Raw genomic sequence first — 12722 nt, 5'->3', positions numbered from 1 at the left:
AAGCTTCACATAGGAAGGATTTACTGCAGAGTTGTCCTTTTAGGATTTTATTAGATGGTATAAGTGTAGCTTTGATTGCGTCTTACCTCTTTACATTCATACTTACAGTGCATAAATATGTCAGTAGAGTAAATGAATGTTATTTTAGTGTCAGTAATATACAGGCTCTTTGAGGGGAAATGTGTACAGGCAGACAGATGCCTGGTAAATTGCAGATAACTAAGGTAAACATCAGAGACTTACTGAGTGTCTGCGTTTCTGCCTGTACACATCTGTCCTCCAGATTTTCCTGTTTCTGTAATAACCATCTTCCAGCACACTACTCCACTCTGTCGGTAACAAGCACTTCAGCCATTAGCCCTTCCAATGGAAACACATTTAAGCATCCTTTCCTCTCCATTGGACTTGTAGTTCTTTGAGTATGAGAGTTATTAGACAGAGTTGAATCAACCTTTGGAAAAAAAGGTTGAAGCACATACTGAGAGCAAATCTTATTAGGTATGCCAACTGAACAGAATAAAGTATTTACACAAAACCACCACAGTTATGTTCAGCTTACCCCAGTGTCAACCATGCACATCACTGCTATAGATTAACATTTATAGTTTCCTGACAGTGTTACATTAGTTTTATTGAGTGTCATGGAGACCACTGGCTCATAGCTTTCTACTGTTTATTTATTACACTCTCACTTCAACATTCCTCTACCCCTTTACACTTGTTAAAAGGTGTAATCATAGCCGCTGAGTGTGACTTGTGATTTAAAAGCATAAAAATCTCAACATTCATAGTGAATATGGGGAGCCTGACTTCCTAAATGCTAATCAAAAAGTCTAAAAACATCTACGTCCCCATTGACATTGATTTAACTGCTGGCATAAATTCAATTCAGCAATCATCCACATCATCCATATTCATGGTGCTGTAATTTACTTACATTAATGTGCATCCATAGCCGTAATGCTACTTGACTCACATACCAATTTACTTGATAAATAAGGACGTCCTGTTGTTCGGCCTGTTTCCTCTACTAGCTTCTGATTGTGATTGTGATTCTGATCTATATCCTTATTTTAATCTTGTTTTTATTTATTTTTTTACCCTGATTATGTTCACCTTGTACTGACAAACATGACTTACCAGTGGTGGTATGTAACTAAGTACATGTATTCAAGTAATGTACTTAAGTATACATTTGTAGTACTTGATTTTTACTCTAATTTCCATTTTATACTAATTTTACTCCAGTGCATTTCTTAAAGTCATTACTATTTACTTTTCAGATTAAGGTTTTACATAAAAAAACACAATACATGTATATAATATGATGCAGTACTATACTCTTAATCTACCTAGTAGTATACACAGTAAAGTATCTAAAATTGGCTCCACATTGACAAACTACAACATTAAAATGCTTTTACATGTATTCTTCTTCTAAATATATAGAATAATATAGAATAACACTCGGGAATGCGCAATTCTTCATAATGAGTAGTTTTACTTAGATATTTTAAGCACAATTTGCTGATATCACTCATGTACTTTTGCTTAAGTAACATTTAGAATTCAGGACTTTTACAATAAAGGAGTATTTTTAGACAATGGTATTTCTACTTTCTATGGTATACATTCTACTTAACTACTAAGTTAAGTAAAGGATCTGCATACTTCTTCCACGACTGTTGCGTAATGTTTAGAATTATGGTGAAACGCACATAAAACAAGTTTTAATAATAATTTAAATGAGAGCTACAATTGTAAACAAAACTACTCATTAAGAACAACCTAACTCACTGTTTATTAAATTAAAGACTCTAAAATTCAGAGATTTGGTGGATTTTAAAATGGCACAAATCATGTCACCTAAAGTATCCAACAGTTCCAGTAGTAACACATTTTTTTGTGCAATTATTTACAGAGCAAAATAAATTTCAAATTTGTCATGTATAGCCTACCTGCAGATGTGCTGTTTTTTAAATATTTACATGTGTCTGTTAAACAAAAATGTTTCAAACAGAGTCCTAAAATTGTGACTAAAGTAAATGATCCATGACCTTGACACAGTTGCATTTATGTACCCGTAATTCCCTTTATGCGCTTCTAAATGTAATTGGGATTCTGCCCCACTTCCTTGCAGCACGAGGTAATTGCAGTGTCTGAGAAGGTGATTGTGCGGCTGGAGGACTTGGTGAAGTGGACGGTACCAGACTTCTCAGGATGGACCCACTGTCTGAAGGCCGAGCCTCTCAAACCCTCTGTGCTCCGGGAGCTGGGGACCAATGGGAGGCGGGAGGCCCTCCACCGCTACCGGGAGAGCACCTTGACCAGTGGACTCAACTTCAAGGATGTCCAGAGGGAGAGGGCACAGCTAGGTGAGCGCCAGCAGATACCTAAATTTCTTGTAGTCTTTTTTGAGGTTATTTTTAAAGCATTTAGTCATTCCAAAAGGTTACTGCAGTGTTTCCAATTTCCCTGGGTTGCTGTGTTGAATGTTTATGTGTTTGTGTCCTGTCTCTGCCATAAATCAGCTTATGTTTATTGTCCTTTGGTTGGTTTAACAAGTGTTGTCTTGACTGGAGTAATTCATCAGTATGTAGTTGGAATTTCTCCCGATATAATGAGCTGAGAATCACACTAATAGAGGCAGGATAGAGGTAATGGCAGCATGTTTGCCAATGCATTACCATCCCACAGTATAACAGCTCTGTTTCAGAGTGTGACAACAACAAAAACAGCCTTGCAAAAATCACATAATTCAGCTGGTAATGTCTTGAATTAATTGAGTCACATCAAACTGGAGTCAATGGCACATCTGCCACCTTCTTATCCATCAGTTCAGATCATAATTTGCTGTGTATCTCAGGAGCTTTAAGGATCATTGCTGTTTGTGTCTGAACGGTTGTGTTGGCGTATTCATCATGTATACGCTGCCATTAAGTGTCAGTGAATGTTTGATTCTTACACTGGGCTCTTGGGGTCTCACGACAGCATTACTTATGAATCAGGCCCAACATAAAGCTGGATGTCTTTGCCGATGACTCATCCGATGCAAATAGGAAACTCTGGTATTTGAGCCTAATAATCAGAAAGAACATAATGTTCCCTTTGAAGCCATTTCCCAGTTATTTGCCTCTCTCTCACATGGCTGTGATGTAATGCCTAATGCTGATTATAATGGCATGATGTAGCTCAGCAAAAATATGCTAAAAATAACGTCACATCTTGTCAGGTTCTGGTAATTTAAGCCAGAAATTTAGCTTTATAATCCACAATTAATTCATTTTAATAATAACTGTATGCTTAAAGCCTTTGTGGAAGTGAAACTGCTATAGGCTTAAAAACATAAGAAAAAAGGCTGGTTTATTGATGATTCTTGTTCTGTTTTCTGCTGAGGATCATCCAGGAAGAGAAGCTGTGGTGTGTTTCTATGTGATGCTGTAATGCCCCTTTATTACTTGATATTGCTTGAATCTCATATGCAAAAAGGACAAGAGGATCAATAATGGATGCTTTGTTGTTATTCCAGTAATCAATTTTGTTTTTGTGTGTGTGTGTGTGTGGGATTTCTTGCTTTCATAAATAGATGTGTCATCCTGCTTCTTAAATTATATTATGTTCCATATCATGGCTTTCTCTAAATGTGCTGCATCGTCCAGATTTTATAAATCGATCTGTTGTCAGTGTAATAACCTAACGATGACGATATTGTTACTGAGGAGTTGAGTGTGTGTGTGTGTGTGTGTGTGTGTGTGTGTGTGTTGCTAATGAGTTGCGCAGCCGTTAATGACTCCATCAGGCTGTTTCTAAATGCACTTGTCACTCTGATGGGACACTCCGCCAGAGAATCTGCCCACTCAGCAGAACAGGCTCAGACTCTGGCAGGGCACCAGAGACACAGACACACACGCACACACACACACACACACACACACACACACACATGCTACACACCGACAATCAGTGGTGTGCACTCACTTATCCATTTGTTTGTTTGTTCACTACGTCTTTGGCGTGTGTCAGTTGTTGACAGTCTAACAATATGAGCGGGGCCGAAAGTTTGGGAGAGTGAGAGAGATCACTAATTCATCAAGGCAAATGCACATTACTCTGAGCAAGGGTTTGCATAGAAATTTGAAATATGCCACTGCAATGCTGCTGACTACCGGAATGAAATATTCATGTCACAGCAGCAGCAGATCAGATATAAAAGTACCCTTAAAGCGTCCTGTAGCTGAATGTCTGTAATTCTGTGTAATATTGGCTTAGTGACTAAACAGATTTTTTTATCAGACATTCTATACGCTCTGTTTTGTACTGTATTTATAAACAGAATAGCCCATAGTGGCTGCTCGCTGTTTCACTTGAATGTTTTAGTTGCTGATGAATGATGTAGTTGCTGATTGTTATTCTCGGGTTGATCTGTAACCATGTCAGAGGAATTGGATTGTTCCCCATAACAGGATACTGCAGCAATACCACAAGCTGCACAGAAAACCATTGTGAGCTAAAGAGCAATAAAGTGTGCCATTGTTATTGAGGGAAACTGTTCTTTTTTTTTTCTCAAGTGTGTATCCTTACTTTTCCTGGCACGCTGCCAATGTGAAATAAATGCACTGTTATGTATTGTGTCTCACAGGCAACATATGAAAAATACTATGAAATGTGTATGTCTGAAATAGCAGATGAAAATTATATTCTTCTTGATCTTTGTTCTTGAGCATTATGCTTTGGAAATTGAACTAAGTTCCGTGTCCTCAGAAATACATAAAGAGTGAAACCAAAGATGCCCGCACAAAGTAAAGTAATTAATTAGAGAAACAAGTGACCTTTGCTGCTGTCCTGCAGCATCGACAGCTGTGACTCTAAAACCTGTGAGGCAGAGAGATGATTGGTATCATAATTCAAATTCCAGCTTTCGCCAGACTGTGAAACACAATGTTTTAAAAAGAGACCAGAAATAACAATGGCAAAAAAATTATTAAATTTGTTTAATTAAAGATACGGAGCAACAGTCTGTTGCTGTGAATTAAACGTGCGGATTGAGAACATGTCTGTACTGGAAATATTATGCTACTTCCATTAGCTGGTTAGCTTAGCTTAGCACAAAGACTGAGAACAGTGGGAAACAGCTAGCTTGGCTCTGTTCAACGTTAACAAAATCCATCTACTTTTAAATCTAAAGCTCACAAATAAACATGTTATATCTTGTTTGTTTAATCCCTACACAAATGTGGTGGGACTAGTTCTTAGCTGAGCTCAGTAACGTCTTCCTCTTGTCTTCAAGGCCACAGAGCCAGGCTATCTGTTTCCCCCTGTTTCCAGTCTTTATGCTAAGCTAAGCTAACCAACTGCTGGCAGTCACCTCATATTTACCATACAAACATGAGGGTGGTATCATCTTACTCTCTGCAAGATAGTGGATTAACGTATTTCACAAATTATTGAATTTTTCCTTTCAGTATGTATTGTTTTTGAAGGCTTAATGAAAAAAAGTATTCTTGCTTATAACACAAAGTACATTTAATTACATTAAAGTTTCCCACTTACAGTATTCCAAACCAAGATGACAGTAAAAACATATTTCTACGAGTGCAGTGAAGAGTGATGTATTGTATTTTGCAGTTTTTACATAATCTGGAAAGTAATTCACTTAATCAGGTAATGCAAACTGTCCACTCAGTTTATCTTGTACTGGAGTGAGCATTAGAGCTTCTTTTTACTGTTCAATCCACCAGGGATGGCTTGCCAGGGAAGTTTACATTCTGCCCCTCTCTCCCTAGAGAACTGGCCTGATTTTTATTTTTTTTTCATTGCTGCCTGCCGAAATTGGTTTCTGGTCGTATACTACGAGGCCGAGTGTTGGAGAGCTGTATCTGCTGATACAGTTTGTTGGCTTTAGCCGGGAGAAACAGAGAGCTGTATAAGGAAAATAATAAAACAAAAAAAAAAAGAATTGCTCTTGCTCACAAAATAGCTCAATAGGTTTTCTGTCTTGTCTTTCTTCTATTCAAGCCTTCAGCGCAGAAGCTAGTGAGCAGATTTTGAGTTGGGGTCTCGTGGAAGATTATACAAGGTCAAAGAACATTCAAAGAACATACTGTAGATGGTGTTCCTGACTCCTGCTCTCACCTATAGTATCATCAGTAGCTGGTTCATCCCTCAGCAATGCGACGATCAGAGCTTTCTGAGGAAACATCCCATGTAACCATGCAGGCGGAAAAAATATACAGTGTATTACAAAAGCAGCCGCCCCGCCCCTTGACTTTTAATATTATTTTTGTGCTGCACCACCTTTTGAAAATTAATGACACCATAAAATTACAAAAGTAATATTATCAGGTTTATTCTTATCTCTGACAAATGGCATATTTAAGATATTTGATGCTTCCTGCACCGCTGCATATTTAAACCTTTGTAATCCTGCTGTTTGACCCAACAATGTTATACAGTGAATCACACTAAAGTAGAAGGTGCATGATGGATTAGATATCCCAATAAAATGAGCATTTTCATGGAATATTCAGTAGTGATGGTAATGAAGGTCAGTTATTATTATTCAAGGAAATACATGTTATTCATGCATATCTTTGCTGTAAGAAAAGCTGCAAATGGTGTGCTTTGATTGATGATTTCCATCCAATGCCTCCATCAATATCCAGAGTCAAATTTGACGTGATAGATTCGAATCAAAATGTACTTGAGTTGTATGTAAAAAAAGTGACATTATGGCATTTTCTTCCTATAATCCGTAATAACTGTCCTTTATTACTGTGCATGTTGTATATTTTAGGCTAAGTACATTACATTACATTCATTTGGCAGATGCTTTTGTCCAGAGTGACTTACATTTATTACCATACACATAAATCAGGAGCAGTTTTGGGTGCAATGTCTTGCTCAAGGACACTTGTGGACAGGAGGAGCCATCAGCCCTACGATAAATGGATGACCTTCTCTACCAACTGAGCTGCAAAATTGCATTATAAACCGTGTCCTAATTCCATACTACATACTAATTATATAGAGTATATAGTTGTACTATATAGTTTATATACTAGTTTTGTAGTTACATATAAGAAATCAACAAACATCAGCAGTTTATACTAACAGGAAATGAAACACACTGCAACTTTAGAATGGCACTGCTATTTCTTCTAAGTCTGTCATTAATTAATTTCTTTGTGCATTGCCTTGTGAGACAATAGGGTACATCAACAGCACACTCAAAAATGAAGCCTTTTGTTAATACAATCTCGAAGATTTCAGCACCTATGGTGATAAGCTGTAATTGCAGGTGTGTTTTGGGATTTCACATCATCTATAGTCATCACTCTTCTCTTTGTTTGTCCGGCCATACTAACCATGTACTTGCATTGCTAGCAGACAGAAAAAAAACAGTATGCTGCTTCACACACAAGTGAGTTGAAGAGCAACTCTATTGCGTTACTTCCGCCTACTTTCTCTGGCTGGCGAAACAGCCACTGCTGGGTGATGGAAAACACGTCACTAACTGTGCAGCACTTGTGATTTTTCCCGGTAATGTCACCACACACACCCAGTTCATAACACTGCAAATGCAAGGGTTTTCATCAGTGGGCCATAGGCTGAATTACCATTTTGTTACCTCATTTAGCGATAGATAGTGACTTAACAGACATTATTACTTTAAAGCTATAGTGCGTAGTTTCTGCCGCCCCCATGAGGAATTCTAAGTAATGACAACAACACTGTCGGCGCGTCCACATGATACAAGCCTTCCGTGACATGACGGACTCTTTAGAAGAGGTAATTATCTTCACTTGAGTTTCTGCGCGGGAAAGTCACCGGAGGACACAATCTTCTGAACAGCCATACTGAGAAATACACAGAGAGTTGTGTGGAGCTGATCGTCTTAATTAGCTTTGTAGCAACTCATTTGGCAATGGCTTGAATGTAAGTTCATTAATATCAAAAAGTTACGCACTAAAGCTTTAATACTTTAATCATGTTGCTTTTCAGGTGTGCACACACCTTATACTCAGAACTAGCAAAATAATGGTGTGATTTTTGGAATTGATACACACTAGTACATTACTGTGATCTGAGCTAAATGTACAGTGATTGAGCTGGAAGGTGCAGTAGGCCAGTGAGCGACGAAGTGATATCACTGCATTTATCACTGCATTTCAAGATTCTTTACAGCCTCACCCGCTCAAGGATAGAACCACTGTATTTCCCTCTGATGCAACATCTGATCTGTAGGCCAGGCTTGGCACATACTGTATACCCGAGTTGATATCCCAACAATATTTCAGTTGGAACATTTCAATTTGATGTACAGGGTAGATTCTGTCCCTTTTCAGAGACTGTTCTGAGCATCACTGAATGTTTATGCGGGCAGGAACTGGTGATAAGGAAACAGACAGATGTTGTCTCCTCATGGTTGATTTGTCTTGGTGACAATACAGAACAATATTTGGGACTTTGAGCCACTATCACACATGAAAATGTTTAATGTTTTTTACTGCAACGTGGGAAGGAGTAAAGCGTTTTTTTTTTTGGAAAGGATAAAGAGAAAGTGCCGCGGTGTTACAAGAGTAATGGTATGTTGTGACTCCGACAGAAAAAGAAGGCTTTTGTAAGACAAACTTTACTGTACTCCTCCATTCAGAATATGTGGCAGATTGTATCGTTTGCACTTGTTTGCTTTCCGCCCCTCAAACATATTTGCTTCCCCTTCTGCTTTTTTCTGCAGAGCTAATTCTACAAACTGTCCAAAATCCCTTTTGAAGTAATTTAATGGAGTGTTTGTATTGATTATGTGCCTCTCTCACCCCCTCCCTTCTTTCTCTCTTTTCCTGGTATGTTTTTCTTCTTCTGTTTGGTGGTGTTGGGAGGGTTTATGGCAGTATCTTCTTCATTATGCTTAGACCTGTAGGAGAGAGAATCACAAGCTGTTTTTCCTCGCTGATGTGCTCATATCATTAATTCACTTCTGACTGGCCGGAAGCCAGAGAATTCTAAATCTGTAAGCAGTAAATTGTGTGTCGGGGTGGAAAAATCTATTAGATGTTCGAGCATGCCTCGAATTTGAATGAGAGAGAGAGAGAGAGAGAGAGAGAGAGAAAGAGACCACCCAACACACCGAGCCATATCCTGTTATGGCTCGCACCGTAATCAAATTCAGCTTCTTCGGATAGCTATATTAATTAATAATTTGTGTTATTTTATTTCTGGAATGTCACATAATGTGTTTTCCGACTTGCACGAGGGAGGGGGCTGAAGGCTGGTGGATGGTTAAACAATGAGAATGGCCTCAGAGGAAATGAAGAGCTCCGTCTCTCCATTAGCGAGGTCTGAAACAACAGTTGTGTGTCTCTCTTCTCTCCATTAGTCAGGTCTGGAACAACAGAGATGCTATTGATGTGACCTCTGCCAGGCATCTTAAATAGACAGAAAAGGAGTGAGGTTCTTTCGTAACACACTAGCTCGTCTGCTTCTAAAACAAATTTCTTCATAGATTTATTTCATATTATTTTTTTATGATTCTTTTATTATGAAAAGCCTTAAATTTGCATGAATCATTACCTTTTATCTGAGATTGTGTGTTTCTTATCTTAAACGAATTGCCTGCTAGTTCCAGTTAGTATACTCTGACTCACACTTAAGTGTTACCCAACCAACAGCCTTTTGGGAGAGATTTCTAGATTTGTCTTTGTCAAAATGATGCTCATTTCAAGAATTACTGCAACATCAATATTTCAGTGCAGAACTGCTTTTTGTACATGTCTCCCTGATATTATGTGTTGAAATTCTGCCTTCAGATAGATTTGTATTGTGCTGCTCAGTAGGCCTTCTAGACATCACAGATTGTACAATTAATAACTGCATATTTTATGAGTGTGCCAGTCCATCTGTTTTATGAATGCATGTAAAACTGTCCTCTTCTTGCTGCCCTGTTGTGCATATCAAAAGGACTTGAAGTTCAAAATACACAAGGAGACATATCACATATTGTGAAATGAATTTGAGAAGTGGTAGAATGTAACACATTTTCTCAAGTTCTGTTCTTAAGTGCAGATTTGAGGTACTTGAAATTAACTTGAGTATGTCATGCTACTTCATACTTCTACTCTATTTGTCTGTTTTAGTCACTTTACTTCAAAGATTAAGATTTTACTTACAAATATGTAATTCCACTGCTTTTTTACATATTAAATTACCCAAACTACCCACTACTTCAACCAGCTACAACAGTAACATGCTACTTATACACTAATGCAGCAGTAATCATAATCCATGAATACTTGAGTATATTCACAGGAGCAATTTTGAGTACTAAATAAGTGCTAGTAGCCTAAGTACTTTTAATTGCCATACTTATAATACATTTTGTTAATAATACTTACGTGTATTACGTGTAGTAGATAAGGATCTGAATGCTTCTTCCACCACTAAATATAATCAGCATGGGCTCAACTGTTTCTGATAAAGAACATGATTCAGGTTATTGCATTATCTTGAACAAGTGAATCTACAGAAGAGAGTGGAGATACATTTCATTTGATACTGACATCAACAATAAACAAAAGATTTACTTAGTGACTGGTCACAGGGTGATTTTCTGTTGTTGTGGCTGTCTGTACAGTTTGTTTATACCAGTTTATTGTGAGTTTCCAATTTAATGTAAGTGTTAAAGATCTATTTCTATCTCTTAGTACTTGAATAGCTCACTTTATTCTAGCTTTGTGGCTACATGATTTAATAAGACTGAGCTGAGCACACTGATAATTATAACTTGAATTCCACAGTATGCGAGGGTGTGGGAACAAATGTGCTCTAACATTAAATACCAATTTAACTCTACCTTAGCATTACAGTGTTGGAAAAACACTTTCAGTCAGACCTATGCCAACTTAAAAAAATAGCTCTCGCCGCTGATTGCATATCTGCTTTCTCAACATCCACTTAATATCTGTCATAATCTGTAAGGCAGTACTGATGCAAGAGGGTCACATAGCCTGGCTGCAGGATACATACTGTACTGTAGAGCACAGTGTGGAAGATAGACTTCTAGCCTTGTAGGAATAACAGTGTTCATTTCACAGAACAGAGGTAATGCATTTTTCCAGCATTGAAAGGTAATTGCAATAGGGGCTTTGATAGATTCCAGACCTTTGGTGGGAGCTGTGTGTGTGTGTGTGTGTGTGTGTGTGTGTGTGTGTGTGTGTGTGTGTGTGTGTGTGTGTGTGTGTGTGTGTGTGTGTGTGCGTGTGCGCGCATGCTGCATGCTTACACATACTTACTTGGGTACATAACTGCTCTCAATGCTTTTATTAAGCCAAAGAAATACAAATGACGTAATTTGTATTTGTAAAATATCTCTGTGCAGATGGTGTAATATATTTTAGTTTCTTTGATGTATTGACTGCCAGACGAGTTGGAAAGAGCCCCTTGGCTGCAAACAATAGATCATTGATGCCTCTCTGTCCTCTTTCTCAACCTGTCAGTCCATTTCCTTGTTATGTACTGGCCTGAGGAGCACTTGGCAAAATGAGAGGCATTCAGCCAGTCTTGTTTTTATCCCTGATTTTCCCCTCAGCCATAACTCAAGGAAAGCTGTTGTTTCATCTGATGTGTCAGAGGATTATCTACAGTTAACAATGGCCGAGTCACAGAATCACTTTGTTCCATTGTGGTAGGTGTAACCTTTATTAATCCTGCTAAAAATAATTATTAAATGTGAGAAAGAACAGCTGAGTATGCTGAGGATTGCACACAAATAAATCGATCCAGTAAACTAAGTTGATATTTCAGTATTATACTGTATGTATGTATGTATGTATGTATGTATGTATGTGTATGTATGTATGTATGTATGTATGTATGTATGTATGTATTTATGTATGTATATATATATATATATATATATATATATGAGGAGCAAATTGATTCCAGTTGCGGATTTGATCACTTACAGCCTCATCATTATTACTGGCACAGAACAGAAGCCTCTGCCAAATAATTTCTATGATTCATGTTGTTGTCATTCCATGTCTCTCCTTACTGTGTTATTACACATATACAAAATACATAACAGTCCATGGATGGTTTTCACAAAATGAACCTAAACAAAAATATCTCCTACTGTCAATTTCAGCTCATACTGGACTTATTCCAATGCCAAAAAAGCAATATTACAGAGACAAATAAAAAGCCTTGAGTGACCAGTGAACATAAACTTGTTATCAGAGCGGCTAGATATTCTCCATTGAAGTTCTTATCTTTCCTGTGCAATGTGAGACAAGCAGCTACAAACACTGTATGTGCTGTATTACAGTGATTACAGCGCTGTTGGTAAAGCAGAGGTTTGTCACATCAGAGGTTGTGTTCTGTAATCTGGAATGAATGAGTTTAAAGACAAGCTGGTCGCACTTTATCAGAAATGACCTGCTTGTTTAGCCAGATTGTGTGTGTGTGTCAAATGAATAACACAAGCCATCTTGTGAAAACAGTTTGTGCAGAAGCGAACTGGGGAACTTCAAACGGAGATCATTAGGGACTGTGGAGAGAAAACAATTGTTTGTGGTTGTTGTTTTCTTTTTTTGTGGCGCTGTTAGAATGTGTAATCACAATTACGTGCACAGAGAAAATCCTACAGTTTGCATTTCTGGGATTTGCTTTTGTATGTTCAATATGCTTTATATCAATGACGGCACATAAAAAAGAAATCTGAACAG

The 12722-nt window shown here is 37.8% G+C and overlaps 1 protein-coding gene across 2 annotated transcripts in view; it reads left to right on the top strand.

Annotated features, from left to right (window-relative positions):
• The window catches only part of arid5b (AT-rich interaction domain 5B), a 73533-nt gene that overhangs the window by 8914 nt on the left and 51897 nt on the right, over positions 1-12722 (top strand). For both annotated transcript variants that reach the window (XM_039784189.1, XM_039784188.1), the window contains exon 3: positions 2141-2375. In XM_039784189.1, the coding sequence (XP_039640123.1) occupies positions 2141-2375 (235 nt within the window). The remainder of the gene's footprint in view (positions 1-2140; positions 2376-12722) is intronic.

Source organism: Perca fluviatilis, chromosome 19, assembly GCF_010015445.1.
Source record: "Perca fluviatilis chromosome 19, GENO_Pfluv_1.0, whole genome shotgun sequence".
Classification (NCBI taxonomy): domain Eukaryota; kingdom Metazoa; phylum Chordata; class Actinopteri; order Perciformes; family Percidae; genus Perca; species Perca fluviatilis.
The sequence above is the reverse complement of the archived record's forward strand: the minus strand, read 5'-3'. Positions and strand labels throughout refer to the sequence as shown.